At 35.0% G+C, this 18,582-nt stretch overlaps 1 protein-coding gene across 1 annotated transcript in view; it reads left to right on the forward strand.

Annotated features, from left to right (window-relative positions):
- The window catches only part of LOC113081037 (GDNF family receptor alpha-4-like), a 40,935-nt gene extending 24,187 nt beyond the window's left edge, over positions 1 to 16,748 (forward strand). Inside the window, exons 2-8 of the mRNA XM_026253095.1 lie at positions 7,052 to 7,327; positions 8,629 to 8,709; positions 9,895 to 10,240; positions 11,609 to 11,718; positions 12,346 to 12,480; positions 14,757 to 14,917; positions 15,883 to 16,748. Of these exons, the coding sequence (XP_026108880.1) occupies positions 7,052 to 7,327; positions 8,629 to 8,709; positions 9,895 to 10,240; positions 11,609 to 11,718; positions 12,346 to 12,480; positions 14,757 to 14,917; positions 15,883 to 16,023 (1,250 nt within the window). The 3' untranslated portion in view covers positions 16,024 to 16,748. The remainder of the gene's footprint in view (positions 1 to 7,051; positions 7,328 to 8,628; positions 8,710 to 9,894; positions 10,241 to 11,608; positions 11,719 to 12,345; positions 12,481 to 14,756; positions 14,918 to 15,882) is intronic.
- The last annotated feature ends 1,834 nt before the right edge of the window (positions 16,749 to 18,582 follow it).

Consider the following 18,582-nt stretch of genomic DNA (forward strand, 5'->3'; position numbering starts at 1 on the left):
TCATCCAAGATGTAGATGAGTTTGTTTCTTCATCATATTTGGAGAAATGTAGCATTGCATCAGTGTCATCACCAATGGATGCTCTGCAGTGAATGGGTGCCGTCAGAATGAGAGTCTAAACAGCTGATATAAACATCACAATTTATACATTTTCAGAGATTAAATGTTATTGACAAATCACACTAGTTAAACTGTAAAGTGTGTAATTGCTACACCTCTAGTGTCACAAAATAGATTTGCAAATAAAAACACAACTGAGCAAGCTTACGTGTGTTGATTTACTTGAGCTTTAATTTATATTTTGATCCTCCATTTTTTTTTTTAAATCAAGTGTTGATTTAAAAAGTTTTTAAACAAACAAACAAACAAACAGAGAGTTATATATCCACAGTTTGCGTATGCAACTTAACATCCTGGTGTTTCTTGAAGGGTTAGTGAATATGATTAAAAATGCTGGTGCTGACTGACAGCTTAAAAATAATACTCTGCATGGAAAGAGTTAAACCGAAATATATTCAAATGCAAAAATGTTGGACTAATTTGATTGGTTTGAGGGGTGTTGTCTGCTGTTATGTCCCCACTAATGCTAAAATATATTTATATATTGAAGGTAATATAATTCTAGACCTCACATAGAGCATTTGGGGAGGTATAAAGAGGCTCTGTTGGTGTCCATTAACTTTCATTTCCACTCTCATCCATTCTAAAGTGGGTCGTTAGTTTGGTGCATCTGGGTAACTGATCGGCTAATCTGTCTTTGATTTATGTGCAAGGAGAAGTGAGGACTTACACAGAATTGATTACTGACATGGTTAATTGGCTAAACCCACTGGTACACTGAGACAGGCTTATTGGAAATGTCAAATCAGGCACTTAATTTGCATTCATGATGCATGGTGTCTATTCTGGCTTCTGCCAATGCAGCGTTAGTGGATGCATTCTGTGTTAGCGAGAAGCTGAGGTTTCACGCTGCCGCTGGAGTCATGCATCTGACCATCTGTCTTTACACTACTGCCAGCTCTCAAAGTTTATGGACACTTGATCGCAGTGTTGGTTCTTTGCATGCTCACTTAAAATATCAAACATTTGGATAGATGATAGAGATTCGGTTTATTCAACCTAACACTTAGACCTCATATGCTAATCATATGCTAATATTTTGGTAAGTTTGAATGTGTTTTCTTCTTCATGGAATTCTATTATTTTACAAAACATGGTTGTAAATATGTTTATTCACACACTGTCTTTAACGAGCAGTCATTAAATAGACTGGCTATACATAACATACGTCAAGTCAGATTCTGATGACATGGACTGAATAAATCATGTGCCTACTTGTGTTTTAGAGGATCCAGCATGTGGCAGATGAAAACTTTACAAGTCAGTTAAATCATTGGACAATTTAATGATTTAATTATCCATTCATAAAGACAGCAACTTGCTTCATTCCTAAAGGAATCGGCCTGTTTGAACAAATAGTTTGAATAAATGAATCACTCATTAAAACAGGTTATTGCTTCATATTTATTTATCCATGAGGAACGTAACAGCATAAATACACACTAAGCTAAATATTGTTTAATTATTAATTAATCCACCAAAATATAGATAACATTGTTTTTGTCAATATTGCACAACGGTTTATATAGCTACATATTACAATGGAAACCTGCATAATGCTGTAAAACAGCACTAAAATATAGAATGAATATTTATTGCAAATGTATATTTTTGTCGAAAATGTTTTTCTGTCTTTGCTTGACCCGCTTGCTATTAGAGATCGACCGATATGGGTTTTTCTATAGCCGATGCCGATGCCGATATTTAGAGATCAGGGTCAGCCGATGGCCGATATGTGCTGCCGATTTTTAGGGCCGATATCTTGAAGTTTTCCCCTTCGTTTGCATGCTAACATGTCACACTAATAATAAGTGGATGCACAACATTTCTAAACTTATCATTTATTGAGCACTGACTTGAACCATCTTAATTTTGTGCACTGCACAGTATTAAAATAAATGTATCCAAAGTTAACCAAACAAATCAATAAACTGACAAAGTATTAAATATATAAAACATATATCGGTCGACCGATATATCGGTTGACCTCTACTTGCTATGACAGACTTTTGTGAAATGAATATGTGCATGAATTTAAATGCATAAAGTGCAGTTTAAAGAACGTAACAGGTGTGCATTGGATAATAATTTCTCAAGCTCATCAGTCTCTGTCAGCACTTGAGCTCATGCACAGGATCACATTAAACACAGCACATATGAGCCTCTTATAAACATCTCTCATGCTTGGGACGCCATGCAGTCTCTGCAATAAACACTCACCTTAAAATATAAAAAACTTGTTGCCAAGAAAACATTTCTTATTTTAATTTAGTCTAACTGAATCTTCTAAAATACCTAAAACTTGCAAGGAAACACATTGGCTGTGTCCCAATTCAGAGAAAATTAATAAACTGGATCCTGAATTGCACACGTGTCTTTTAAAGAAGTGATTTGAGTAAGTGATTCTGAAGCATGTGATTCGGAAACCAGACTTGAGCAAAAACGTCTCGCCCGTCGGTTTGGGTCAGATATTGGTCAGTGAGCCCCTGCTGATTTGGGACAATAATCATCAGGTGCACACAGACTGTGTACCATTCATCTTTACAATCACAGGCCCACTTAGAGCTCTCTCAGACAACAGCTTGTCATTTTTTGATCAATAGAGCTCCTGCTGTGCAATTTTGCTTCTCACTTTGCACAATAGACAGGGCACCAGCCGCTGGAAACAGACAGTGTGTTTGATATTGAGTGTGTACAAAAATAAAGCTTTGCCGGTTGAAAGTCCATAATTACATGTATCCGTACCTAACCGTTAACCTTAGAATGAGTTTCGTGTTTTTGTATTAACATGTGGTGCTGGATAGTAATTGATCACATGTAATCTGGATTACGTAATCAGATTCCTAAAATTAAGTACTTTGTTCATTTTTATTGGTTACATGACTACATATTCACACAAATGCATTTTTCTCTCTGTATTTTTATATCAATATGGTACAAAACTATCATTTTTAAATCAATGTTATAAATGAGTTTGATCAAAAGTAACGGACTACAGATTGCCCAGAACTGGTTATACCGGTTTTATTTTATTTTCACTCTGAGAAAGTAGTTTCTATGACTAGTGAACTACATTTCAAGTCTCCTGAAGACGTGTGATGAAAGCAAAGGTTTTAGTTTTTGGAAATCTTACCCTCTGGCGTAGCTCTCAGATCTCAGATCACACTTGCACATATTCAAACTTACGTAACGTTCAGCACAATCATGATTCATGGATGCAACATTCAGAAAATGTCACATTAGCTGACAAATATTTATTTTATTAGATTGTATGTTATGATATGGAAGCTATAACGTTACATTTTCACCATCACAGATCTCTGTTCTCTTGTGTGAATCAAGATTGCATGAATATACATTCAGTATAACCCGAATGACAAGCACTCAAACAGAGAACATATTGTTAATATTGTGCGGCCTGCAGGATTGGAAGAGAGTGAAGGACAATTATTGAGTGAAACACATCCTTTATTCAATTAGTTTCTTCAGACAACATATTTTTAGACTTCTTTCCTTTATTTGGTCATATAGGGTCTGTAAGTGTTTTGGGATCAAAGCATTTGCCAGGAATTGTGAAAGAGGTGCTTAAAATAAGAATATGCAGCTCTTTTTTGGTTTTTCCCCTATAATCTATGGAAGCATATGGCAAAATGACAATGCAATATATAAAATGGCAATGCATAAAATTCCAATATATTTGTGCAACGTTTGGTGCAAAATGAAAATGAAAATTAAATTGCATCATTTTCATTTGCTATTTCATACACTAGTTTTAATATGTAAAATGAATACTAATTTTATATGCTTCCATGATAATTATTCTACTGCACCAAAATGTGTTTAAATTGTAAAGCGATTGTATCTTGCAACTAGAATTTTTCTTTATGTAGATATTCCTCTGAGTTTATGGAAGTTTATGACACAAATGAAGATATTTTGAAGAATGTAGGCAACTAAAGAGTTTAAATCCATAGTAGTTTTTCCATTCTGTGGAATAAATGGCTACCGTCAATTCTTCAACAAAAGAACAAGGTTTGGAAATAACCTGAGGGTGAGCAAATGATGACATCATTTTCATTTTTGAACTGTCCCTTTAAGATTAATTCGAAGCAGCGCTGACAGAACAATGTGCAAAAACATCTTTGCATTGCGGTTTTAAGCTTGTGATAACGCATGCCGAACTTTCTGTGATGGTAGGACAATTCTTTATGGAATTTATCATTAAAGGAAACATGTTTTGTTCATTTGTGATAAGTTTTGAATCTTTTAATTGTAAGTTCCTTATTAATTTGCATTAAATGATTTATCAGTTAAAGATTACTTCTTGTTTATTGTTAAAGTCAACATGAATTAAGTTGCATTAATTGTTACTATTCTTAATTGTAAGCTTATTACAAAATTTGTTAATTTGCATGAATTTTTTTTGTAAATTTTTCCTTAAATTTGCTGTTTTAAACGTGCTAAATTGACAACCCTATAGTTAAAAGACCATTTAATTTAGTCTTGTTCTTTTTTTTTTTTTTGCTTTTTTTTTTTTTTTACAGCTGCTTGTATCACATATGCTACTTTAATTTCCATAAATATATATTAATATTCAAAATATTTTCTTCTTCTTATTATTATTATTTTTTTATTTTTTTTACCAGAATGGGTTTACACATGTAAAGGTAATCAGGTTACAACATTTACTTGAGATGATCAGAATAAGACCAAACATGAGCCAATTTTCTCATTACAATATACAAGTTACTTTTGTTATTTTAACAACTAACTCAAATGAACTGCATCATTTGAAGTCTAATAACCGTAAACAACTATACAGCTTTATATAGCTTCACACGCATGCATGTTTAATTGATTTAATTAATTGTCTGGTTGTGTTTGGTTTGAGCAGACGGTGGCTGGGACTATTCCTTCCCTAATCCAGCTCAGTCACTAATGTTGAACAATGCTCCAATAAGATATAGCAAGTCTCATTTTGCCCGCTGTCATGTTGATTTATTCTCATGTCTGTAGTCATGATGCATCGCCTTCCCTGCCTCCACAAAACTGACTCCATATGGTTGCATCTGTCAGAAAGCCTTTGAGTTTTTCGGGTGCAAAATATGAGCCTACAGGTCCTGCTATTCCTGACCGATGCTGAAAAACATCAGGCTATCTCTGACAAGCACAACGATGGATGAAAAGCCACGTCAAAGTCATGCAACAGTGAGCTGTTCATTTGCATTTCGGTCCAAAATGTGGTTGTGATTTTACCAATTATTTTAGAGCATCATTAATTCAAAACACTAACACATGCATAAATCTGTTAGATGTTGAAATAATGTTTTTCAATGTTTGAATTTCGTTCAGAGCCCTTTTCTCATGCAATTTAATCAGTGGATTAACAGATGGTGTTGCACCCTGTAGTATATTTTTATGTATCTGTCAGGAAACGACTCTGAATGTCACATTTTATTTTATGTAAATGCAATGCCAAAGATTAGAAGCTGACGTCATTTACATTTACCAGTTAATGATAAATGACATAAAAGCAAATGCTTATGCAATATATAATGTCTGCGATTGGCTTACAAGTTTTAATATTTATTGTTAGTCAGCTGTTTTCCTAACTCTTTTGCTATAAAAATAATTATGTGTCAAGTTGCATCAAATACATGTTCTTCACATTAGGGATGCACGATATTGGATTTTGGCCGATATTCGATATGCCAATATTTTCAATATAATTTTGGCCGATGCCGATACCGATATATATACAAATTTTTCGCCTGATATATTTAAACTTTAATTTTACTGAAGAGAAATCCATGTATCTCTTCTGTACTGATTCTACCATAAATGTATTATTTTACAAATGTAGACAGACATTCACACCTGAAAAACAGGTCTTGGTGCTGCTCAGGATGACGGCTCTTAAGATGTGTAATCATATTTGTAGTGTTGAAAGACTGTTGTTTTACGCCTCCTCGCATCACTTGTGCTTTACAAATATTGCAAATAGCAACTTTGTTATCTGTTTGACAGATCTCGAAATGCCTCCACACAGCTGACATGTTGTAAGTTTGAGTTTTTGGCGCTCAAGCTACGTTCATGGTAGTCGTGCGCGCACACGCCCCCTATCGGTTTGGCTCATCGGCAGAAATATTCATATCGGTACCGATACCGATGTTGTGCCGATATTATCGTGCATCCCTACTTCACATTTAACCCGTGTGCTGTGCTAAAAGTCCAAACCTTTTACAAATCTCTCGTTATGCTATATAATCACCAAATATTGGTTTCAATCTTTGACAACTTGTTTTATTTCACTTACCACAGGTTTTGTATTTCTTCTTTAAACGGATTGATCGTAGATCCTCATTTATTTTAACTTATTCACCTTAGTTTGCGAGGGTTAAAAGTGTTATCCGTGGATAATTTTGCCAATGTTTACCCAAAAACCTGTTGCCGGTTTTCACCATTTTAATCTATGATTTGGTATTAATATAACATCAGGAGAAATCTACAAGCGTTTTTGTGAAGGCCGGTCACTTTAGATGTAACAAAGAGGGTCAAAAAAGTGGAAATATAAACATTTTGGCACAAGGTTGTTATTAGGGTTTAAAACCATAAATACAGTAAATCCACAGAATTCAAGTACCGTGAATGCAATTTACATACAGTAGAGTGTATGTTGTAAAAACAACTCACAATATGGTAACAGACACGAGTAGTCAGTGAATAATTAGATGTGATTGTATCTAATGAAGTGCAGGTGTTTAAGGGTACATTGTGAAACCTGATGGCTGTTTAATAGCCGTATTGCATGGAAATTGAGACTATTGCTGTGTTGGTTGTTTGCTGCCTGATTGATATCAATAAAACTTACCACACAGCTGTAGTAAACCACATCTGGCTGCGCTTTGAACTCCTTCTTTATTGCCCTTAGCTCTGCAGGTTGTGCTTTCTGCGAGCAGAGACTGTCTCATAGCGGGAGACACGTGTTCCAGTGATGAGACGTGTAGCCCGCGTCTGCGGACCCTGCGTCAGTGTGTGGCCGGTAATGGCAGCATGAAGCTCGGCCCCGGAGCCCGCAGTCAGTGTGCAAACGCCGTGTCTGCGCTTCTGTCCAGTCCTCTGCACGGCTGCCAATGCAGACGAGGCATGAAGAGAGAGAAAAACTGTCTGAGCATATACTGGAGTCTCCACCAGTCTGGGATGCATGGCGAGTAACAACATCATATTCATGTCTATATATAGACGTCTTTTATGCTTAAAAAGGCTGCATTTATTTAATCAAAAATACTGTAAAAACAGTAAAATATTTTTAAAACTTAAAACTGCTATGTTCAATGTGAATATATTTTAAAATGTAATTTATTTCAATGCTGCGCAGCTGAATTTTCAGCATCATTACTCCATTGTGTCACATGAGAAATCAGAATAATGTGTTGATTTGCTGCTCAAGAAACGAAGGTGTCCTCGACAGAATGGGAAAACGTTCATGTAACAGTGTGCACAAAGCTGGAAAGCGTTAAATGTTCAAATCTCTTTCGAATTTAATCGAAGTTGATGTCCTAACCAACCACAGCGGGACATTTTGCCGGTTGCTTGGTTTTCTTGATGTGTTTCTTGGCACGTCGCGCTCGCTGGGAAACCTCACTGCTCTGTAGATGGAAAAATATAAGACCATTTCACACCGTTAAGAGTCCTTTATGAAATCAGACACCGGCAAAACATCTAGAATGAAATATTTGAAATGTACATGTTGCTTAAAGAAAGTTTTGTGCTTCTGAAAGGCTGTCGAAGCAGTGGTATAATGTGAGCAGTGTCATAATCTCCATTATGAAATCAGATTAAAAAAATAAAGATTTTAAAATACTCATAATCTGACTTAAAAAATGCACAAATTCAAATTATTTCGAATTAACGTAACAGACCCCCCCCCTTTTTTTTATCGCAACCTAATATATTTACTCAAAATATTTCTTCAATAAAATATTTCATTATTTTTAATTGTTTACATTTTTATGGTTTAAATTTTATAAGATTTTAATTCATGAAAAAAATGAACCCAATTCAATTCCTTAACAAAACCCCAGTTCGGGAAACTTTGTAATGTTTAATGCACTTCATGTTGTTAATAACAACAAATTTCTTTCTAAATTTTTATACAAGCATGGTACAAGATTATATTTTATTTAATATGATAAATGAGTTTGGTCGAAAGTAATCAAAAAGCATTCCAATTATATATCCTAAAATGTGTAATGGCTAGATTTTTTGTCATGTAATTTTTAATCAGTATTGGATTAAGATTTGTGATTATTTACTGTGTACGCATTTTACAGTTATATGTTTTTCACTTAAAAAAGGGCATCATAAAAAAAAAATTAATTATGCCTGTTTTTCTAAAAAACACCTTCAGTATCACCCGACTCCATGTGGTCCCTTAAAAATCTATCGTTCTGTATAAAACATTTCATACACGATGCATTTTCTGAAACGAGCCGTTTGTTCTCGCAGGGCTTAACCTGGTGGAGAACTATCCGTATGAAGCGATCGAGAAAGGATACGACTTTGTCCGTCTGGCCTCCATCACTGCAGGTAAGATGATTCGATTTAATTCATTATGGTGACCTACGACCTTTCAAAATATTGAAAAACAAAGACGCAGTCACATATGAAAATGCTTTTTAATAAAGCATGTTGGCATAAATGTAAAGGAAGAAAATGCATGTAATTGCAACCAATGTGTCTTGGTTTTGTGACTGACTAGAGCTCAGTGCTTAGAGATAGAATTAAAAAGCAGAGTTAAACACACACACACACAAATCCAATGCATTCAACATCAAGACATATCATTAAGACATCAAAGAAGAAATATTTAGAGAAAAAGTCTTAGCATTACAAGTAATGTACGAATACAAAATATGAGAATAAACGCACTGTATCCAAACACTGCTTTATTCTCACAATTGAAACTTTTTTGAAACATTTTAAAACATTTGATTTTCAAAACGCACTGTTAACAAACTAACCCTCAAAATCATACTTGGTCTTTTCATATATTGAAATAAAGCTGAAATAAGAATATTTGATGAACTAACTGAAATATGTTGAACTATTTAAATTACTAAAAATAAAACAAGTTAAAACTAAATAGAAAAATGTCAAAATCAAATAAAATTACTAAAATTAAAAAAAAAAAAAAAAAAAAAAAAAAATATATATATATATATATATATATATATATATATATATATATATATATATATATATATATATATATATTTTTTTTTTTTTATTGTTTATTAATTGAAACTTACATTAAAATAAAACGATAAATATTAAAAGAAAAGCTTTAAATTGTTTGATGTACATTAATGACACAGCAGCAGATAAATTAGACTGCTGTCCCTTTAAGACCAATGTTTATATATTTATTTAATAAATAAATGACTGTGTTTAGGTGAAAACTCCACACGACAGGCATTTTGACATAATTATGTGTGTATTTGACCATTCAAGCGAAATAAGAAGCGAAAGAAATCTGGGTCCTTTTGCTTTAAAACTTTTAGACTAGCCTTAAAAGTTAATAATAATCTAATTTGTAAGAAAAAAATCAATCATTTTGACCCATAAGATGATGTTTTTAGGGCTTTTTTAGATGTTTTTTGCTATTGCTACAAATGTACCCCAGCGACTTAAAACTGGTTTTGTGCTCCAGGGACACATTTGCATACCGTGAAATAAAGGTTTAGGTTTGAGAAACGTTTTAATTCTCCACAGATTCTGAGCTCGGCATGACCGCAGTGAACCGCTGCCTGGACGCTGCCAAAGCTTGCAACGTCGACGATGTGTGCCAGAAACTGCGCACCGAGTACGTGTCAACATGCATTAAACCCTCCACCAAGTCGGGTTTGTGTAACCGATCGAGGTGCAACAAGGCCTTGCGGCGGTTCTTCGACCGTGTGCCTCCGGAGTACACCCACGAGCTGCTGTTCTGCCCTTGCAGCGACACGGCCTGCTCAGAGAGACGACGACAGACCATCGTGCCCAGCTGCTCCTATGAGGGAGAAGATAAACCCAGCTGTCTTTCCCAGATGAGGATCTGTAAGGCCGACTATGTTTGCAGGTAAGTTTCGTACTCTGTGGGCGATGAGAATAAACAACCTTGCATGCACTCTCTTCTCAGGGTAAAGAAAGCCTTGGCTTTTCTATAGCTGTCCGGAGAAAAGAGAGAATGCATGCATTACTTATCTTCACAGACCTCATGCAATCATAACTAATATTCTGGATGCTGTACAGCACAGTCACATGCATTCCCGTGCACTCCATCGCTATAAATAACCAAGAGAAAACCATCTGTTGATGATTAATTGGTGTTTAAGATGGGAACTATTTGCAACTGGTAAGAAAAATAATATTTGTTTGTAAGGTAGCATGCTTTACTTCCAGTGGGTGATTAACAGACTTAGCGAATGACGTCAAGAAAAGCAGCACGCTATGATTACGATGATGACTATTTATCAAAGATGTTGTCCGGATGTTGGCATTTAAAACAACACGGTCTATTCTGGGAGACAATAGAGGAAAACAATGCTTACTGCTTAATGGATTTTGATTTAACAATCCAAATAATATGCTTTATAAATTAAAAAAATAAAGGGACTACTTTTAAACTAAAAGCAAGTAGCCTATACATTTCCCCTTGTTTATAATGTTAACTCTTTCCTCGTTTATGAGACAGTGCTTCCCACAATTGGTGTGATTTTCCTGATCTTCTTGTTTCGTGTTTCAGGGTTGCCAGATCTGGCAAAAAAAATCAGCTTAAAATTGATGCTCGAAACTATATATAATAGCAATAAAAATCACACCTTGGTTGAAATCTTGTTCTGTGGAAGGAGTTTTTGCTTCATCCCGTGGATAAAAAATAAATAAAATAGTCAAATTTTGCAGGAAAAACACGTACTTGGCAACTATTACACATCTTCTGAAAAGTGTCTGGATCTAAAGACGGCGAAGAAGCATAAACTAAAATTATTAAGTCGATGCATGTGTAAAATAATGTGATTATCAAACAATAAACTGTGATTATTAGTGAATGTGTTGAAGAAACCGATCTGCTTTGCTCATCGTTCTGAATCTCATATGGATGTAGCTTTTAACAAAAAACACATTTCCCCACATGCAAGTATTAAAAAATAAATAAAAGAACATAATGCATGAAGCTCACATTAATTTAGAAGCAGCTGACAACTTAAAATAAATAAATAAACAAAAACCCTAATGGTGAAAGAGTTAAAGACATTTGGTTTACTTATGTATGCATAACAATTGTGTTAGTGTTGAGATGCCATTCGATGTTCAGTGTCATCTGAAATATAGATTTAGACGTCGGTGTCTTCATGATCATGTCAGTACGGCCGACTCTTATCAGGACGCTTCTGTCTGTTTGCCGGCGGTCCATGCATGTACTGTATAAGCTGTGCTTGTTCTGCAGATCCCGTTTGGCCCAGTTTCAGTACGACTGCCAGCCAGAAGAGCGGTCTGCCACCGGCTGCAAACAGGGAAACTACGCTGCATGTCTTATTGCTTACACTGGACTGATAGGTGAGTGCTTTAAAGCTGTTTCAGACAAATGTTCTGCAAACTGAATAAATTATTTGCATGCATGCTCATGGCTGGCCATTAAAACAGGAGCAAGGTTGATGTAAGTGATACCTTGATTATTCTCTTGCTCAGAGAAACACACGGACACCTGTGCGTCTATAAAACTACCCAGGTTCTTTTAAAGTCATGGAGAGATTGAATTCACTTCCCAATAAAACAGATTGAAAGCAATATTTTTTATGAGGCTTTCTGTTGCATAGAGCCTTTTTTTTGTTTGTTTAGTTCTGCTTCGTGCTCATTTGCTTTATATTGCGCAAAGAGATTCCCTTTAAAACTACAATATTTTAGCAGAACAGGAAATTAAATTTTCCAAATAGACATGTAATATAATATCTTTATGTTTAGAATTAAGAATGCATTAATTTGATAAAAAAACACAGAAAAAGCAGGAATATTCTGAAATATTATTACCATTTAAAATACCTGTTTTCTATTTTAATGTATTGTAAAATGTAATTTATTCCTGTGATGCAGCGCTGTATTTCCAGCATCATTCCTCCAGTCGTCACTGTCACATGATCTTCAGAAATCACTCTAATATTTGTCTAAATGTGTTTGGTATCGCAGGCAGTCCAGTCACCCCAAACTACGTGGACAACTCCTCATCCAGCGTGTCTCCCTGGTGCTCGTGTTCAGCCAGCGGGAATCTGAGAGATCAGTGCACCGAGTTCCTCAATTATTTCACCGACAACCTCTGTCTCAGTGAGTCCGAGCTCCTGTACTGTGCATCATCTGAGTCAGCCGTCGTATCCAGTGTAATATTAGTGCATCTCCATTTATCACAGTCAAACGTTTCTAAAACCTGAATGGATGTATTGCATTCGAACATCACATGCAGATTTTTTAAATGAAGGCCACAGCAGTTTGCAATGAGAGGAAATGCATTTAAAGCATGCAGACGTTTTCTAGGCGATGCTGACATAAGCTGTGCAGAAACAGTTTGTATTAAAATTGGATGTCCTTCAGAACAGCATCTTGTCTAGCTATTCACTGCAGCATTAGTCATATTCTCTGTTTTACTGTGTGTCACATCAACCAGAACAACAAACAATCAGACGACAGAACATTTCAGAAAACACCTCATCTGTCTCTCATCGGTTGTGTCCTGGTGCTCCATTTAAGCAGCTTGAAAAAGTTGTGAGGCACAGTCTAATTTCAACATTTCTTTTAAGGTGAGACACTGCAGGCAAAAACAGTTTTTTTTAAGCACCTGTCAATTTTGAGATTTTGGGCTTTTTTGGTTTTTCATAAAGTGCTTTTTCAAACTAGTGGAAGGAAAACATCCAAAAGACAGTGTGAAGTGTTTCTTTTATAGCACTTTATCTGTTTGTGTCAATAGATTTCAATTACAATACATATTTTTAAAGGCCGTTTCCTCAAAATGAGTTTTTTCTTCAACACTGAGCCATAAATCTCCACTTCATTAGCACTTACACACACCAAACTTGACATTTTTATTCCTGTCTATATTCTGAAGGTTTTCACAGAGGGATTTGTTCATATATATATATTTTCCTTGATTATATACAACATTTTATTCCCCCCAAAATTGTGAAAATATAATCGTTTTCTGGCTGTTCAAAGTATTTTCTGAAGTATGGAGTGACAAAAAAAGATAACCAGAATTCCCTCTGTTAAAACATTTGACTCTAATATGTCAAAAAAATTAAACAAACATTTTGAAACTGACTTCTAGTGTTCAGATGTTTGTACTGGACATTTATGCAAATTAGCACATATTTCATTAAATAATGCCTCATTTGCATATTTAAACATAACATTTTTGAAAACTTGTAATGCAAATTTTTTTTTGCAATAATCAATGTAATCAATCAACTGGGTAAGTGATAACTATTAGTTTTTTTTTTTTGTTTTTGCCCTATTCACCTGCAGTGTCTCGCCTTAAAATAAAAATACATCTCAATGGAATTATTTCATTTTAGCGTTTCAATCCCTACAAGTGACCACAAAGATATGCAAAACATTTGTTGAACTTATTTATTAACATAAATAAAGGGTAACAGGGTGGACATCATACCACCGAGCAACAATATATGTCAGCATATTGCTTAATACACAGGAAGCATTTAGTCACGATTTACAATCATTGCAACAGAAAAACAGTTCTGTAATCTAAAAGATAGAAGGACAATTAATGCATTAAAGTAAGTAATTCTTATACCTATTATTATTACAAAATCTCATGTGTTTTACTATCAGGGATGAATAGGTAATTTTTGATAAATAGGAAGTTCAAAAGAACAATATTTATTAGAAAACATAATAATAATAATATATATATATATATATATATATTTAACATTATTAATGTTTTAAGTCACATTTAATGGATAAAAGTATTAACTACCTAAAAATATAATATATAAAAAAATATATATATATATATATTTTTTTTTTTTTTTCAATATTTTTATTGCATTTATTGTCATTTTTATTTTATTTTAAAAAAGTATTAACTATAATACAAACTACTTAGTATTTATAAATTGCAAAACAATCAATCAATCATTCAATAAAAAATTAACAATTTATTATTATTATTTATTTAATTCAATCATTATTAATTTAATTAATAATTAATAATAATATTATTACAATTAATAATAATAAATAATGAAATAAAATAAAAATGTTTATAGCATCATTCCCACTGCCATCATTTCCACCACTGATTGAAATATACGTTGAGATGGTGGGAAGTGATGTTTTTGTTTCTTATATAAAATCCTGTTCAAACAGAGATCTCTTACATGAGTAACTCAGCCGAGTGGCATGTCTCGGAGAGAGCGATCTGTGAGTTAATGAGAGGATGTGGAGAGACAGGTGCAGGAGCACGGCCTGAGCCGAATACTGAGCGCCGCTTACACCAGAATAAGCGTCTGATAACAGAAGCAGATGCGAATGGAAATGACGTGTGTTTGTCTCAGCTGTGGAGGTCTTGTCTGTTGCATGAATAGAGAACGCGCTCCTGACGTTTGGGAATGGAATGGACTTCAGACCCACTCCCACCCGACCCCCGCGGTTCATCCCTGTGACGGACCGAGGGCCACGAAATACGACTGTGTTTGTCACAACGGAGACAGAAGCGAGCGCTCTGAGCCCAGCCAGACCCACACAGGTGAGGGTTCGAGACGGAGCTCTCTCTCTTACAGGAAAACCAGGGCTGCATGATTAATAAAACCGAAATTGTGATTATTAACATTGAAGGTGGCAATTGAGTGGAATAATGATATGAGCTGTGTTCTTTCAGTGTTGGGGTAATGAATTGTTCGTTATGTAATCAGGTTACTGTTTCAAGTAACTAGTAAGTATTGCATTACTTATAAATTTGCCGCTACTTTTTTAAACGCATGACACATGCAAGTTACTGTGTTTTTCCATTGATTCACCGACAGTTAAGTTAGGAGTGAGATTCAGATGCAAGCTCCTTCTTTTCCTTTTGGGGTAAATGGGACTTAAAATATAACTTTTGAGTTTTTTGTTATATTTAAAAAAAAAAGTAACATAAAATAAAACAAAAGTAATGTAATGCATTACTTGTTATAATACGTAAGTAAAGTGATTAGTTGCATTTTTACGGAGTGATACAATATTGTAATGCATTACTTTGTAAAACTTTATTCTGTATACAATACTAACTGAATGTATTGACATTCTTAAAGCATTTTGGTTAGGTTTCGTTTTTTTTTTTTTCGTTTCCGTTTTTTTTTGGTTATTCACAGGAATTGTGATATTTAAACTCGTAATACTGAGAAAAAGTCAAAATTGTGAGATATAATTTAGCAGTTGTAAACAATTACTCTTGAGTAATTATATCTCAAAGTAAAAAAAAAAAAAAAAAAAAGAATTGTGAGATATAAACTTGCAGTTAACTTTTTTTATTATTATCATTAATTGGCGTGCATTGATACATCTAATAGATTAATTAAATATTGCAAATGCAAAGTTTTTTTTTTTTTTTTTATCAGTTCCAGAGGTTAAATGTTGCTCTTCAATGCAAAAACGTCTTGTGCACATGACCAAACGTACCTGAAACCTAAGTAAATCTCCAAACTGTTGATGTTTTCTGGTCTCGCTCCGCAGGACTCTGTGAAGGTGAGGCTTTGGTCGGACTCCACCGCTTCCTTCGACACACAGCAGAACTCGGCTCACGTGTTCGCCGCGGCGTCGCTAACCGTCTGGATCTGTGTGTCTCTCAGCTTCTTGCTCAGCTGTGTTCAGTAACCGTACTCAAGACATTCTGACCGGTCCGTAACTTCAGATAAACTGGATCCAGTTCATCTCCAAAGCTGGAGAAACTGTCCACACTGACCTCTTTTCTCTAACATTGGAGTCATCGTGTCATCTCCAGTTAAACCTACAGAATCTGAATCTGAAGGCACTTTTCAAGAACCGAAACCTCCCTGTACATATGTACATAGCGTCACACAGAGTCAATATGAAACTGTGCTGTTCATATTTTTGTGGATCCAAAAGACTAAACGTTTCTAAAGCCCTTCTAGCACTCCGAAATCAATTCCTGATTAAATGTGGAGAGACATTTTTCTTTTATAGTTCCTCATGCATCAGTTCAACCCTTTGGAGATCCCCTTGAGGAAACGGCGATTTAATATCATTCTGTTCGACTTGACTGAAGAGAAGACGAAGGCTATTTCTGATCAATAATAGAGGGGTAATGCTTTGGAAGTAAACAGTACTCTTCCCAAAGCTCATGATGTGCTATTGGGACAAACCAGAACTGTGTCTTTATGTATAATACGATGTGTTCACGAGGAGTCCTAGTGTTTATGATGATGAATACGAAGGCTGGTGTTGTGGGAATGAGGTTAGGGAGGTGTTTCCCGCTCCAGACGCTGCTAAGAAAGCCCTTGATATTTCTGAAGGAAGGCTGGGAATCTCATTCTTTGGTTCATCATGTGGCACTAATAAAAGATGCTGGTTCATTTCAAGCCTGTTGCTGTTGTTTATGACTCAGGAACTTTAAACAAACTGACACACAGATGTGGAAAGGTTAGTCAGGTGTGTGTGTGTGTGTGTGCTCTTGTCAAAAACATGCCTGGGGCCAAAAGTGTGGAGACGTGGAGAAGCTTTGTCTGACACAGAGATGGTTTATGGCCAGGTAAATCAAGGGAACTGTGGCACAGGGATTATTTGGATCTCAGGAAGGGAAGAACATTTTGTCAAAACCTGACCGTGCTAAAGCCATTAATTCTACAAAGATATATTTTGGAGAACTTTATTACTTCTTTTTGGTCTACAAAAAATAAGGTATGTACTAATCATGTTACTACCTTCACCTGATGTGATATTTGACTGACGAATATAAAAAAATACAAAATAATAAAACGTAAAAATTGTTTTAATAATTTAATTAAAATGTGTGATAGTTAAATAATTTATAAAATGTAAATATTATTACAAATTTAATAAAATAATATTTATTTAATAATTAAATAAGGTGTAATAAATAATTTTTAACATTAAAATTTATTCTTTAGACATAAAATATAATAATAATAATAATAAAAATATTTAAAGTGTTGTAAACATAATTAGCATAACCTAAAAAGAAATGTGTTTGCAGTCTGCTGAAGTTGTATAATTCACATGGGAATACTGTGAGATAATTAATTAAATATTGCATTTATTTACAGTGTAAAACATTAAGTATTTTTCTGAGTACATTAGATACAATCTTAAAACTAGTGTTGTTCTTCAGCTATTACAATGTCGGTTCCTGTCTTGTTGGGCAAGACCCAAAAAGGCCCGTATTGAAGCAAAAATAATTTTTCCCCTTCCTTTTAATTTCCTTTTTTTTTTTTTTTAGCTCGTTCTCCAGTCTCCATTCGTTCACCTGTTCATTCCTATCTTTAGCCTGCAAAAAGCAAACAAGTAAAACAAGTACACATCGCAGTCTATAAAGTGCACTTAGTAACACAAATATTGATGTTACTCATCACGAGAAGTAATTTAAACTAATCGTGCACCACTGAAATGTTTTATGTGATGCACACACAGGTCGACCGTGTTCATTTGCTTCAGCTGACATTTGCAAACCCGCTACAACGAGCACATTGCATTTTAGACCGGTCGCAAAATATTTACACTAAGCCCATATAATCACGGTGCTGGGGGGAAATCAATTACATCTATTTGCCGAGGCGAGCTAGAAGGAGTTCATTTAAAAAAAGAGCCAGCGGCCCCATGCCGAAAGGGCAGAGTGCTATAATACAGCCCTCATCCGTCCGTGTTCAATCCCAGACTGTGCATTGATCCAGCTACATCATCACACAGCGATCCATCTCAATACACCACCCACATCTCCATCAGAGCCAATGCATCTGAATATCTGCTGAAGTGATGCAATCCACTCATTACATTAATTCTGGCTTCTGTTGAATACAGCAAAGACCGTCGTTTCACAGCTTTTTAACTGAGCTTATATGACTTCCCATATGTGTGTGAAATACCGCTCTGCATATTTAAACACGCATGCGGTAATTTGTTCCCTTTCCGCTAGACTTTAAATAGAGATAGGTTCGGAGATGAGAGAAGGTGACAGGTTGTAGTGTAAATCTCAGTAGCTTTTACCATTTTAAATCCATCTTTCACTTCACAGAGTGCGATGCAGCGCGGCTTGCACCTGTTTAGTTCATCTCGCAGCGAGGATGTCAAGGATGTCATCCTAGAAAATGTCAGGCAAAATTGGATAGTGGCGACTAGGGACATACGTTTTATGGGTGAGCCTCTTTTCATCGTGTCCTGTGAGTGGACTTTACCATG

This window comes from Carassius auratus, unplaced genomic scaffold, assembly GCF_003368295.1.
Source record: "Carassius auratus strain Wakin unplaced genomic scaffold, ASM336829v1 scaf_tig00032915, whole genome shotgun sequence".
NCBI lineage: Eukaryota > Metazoa > Chordata > Actinopteri > Cypriniformes > Cyprinidae > Carassius > Carassius auratus.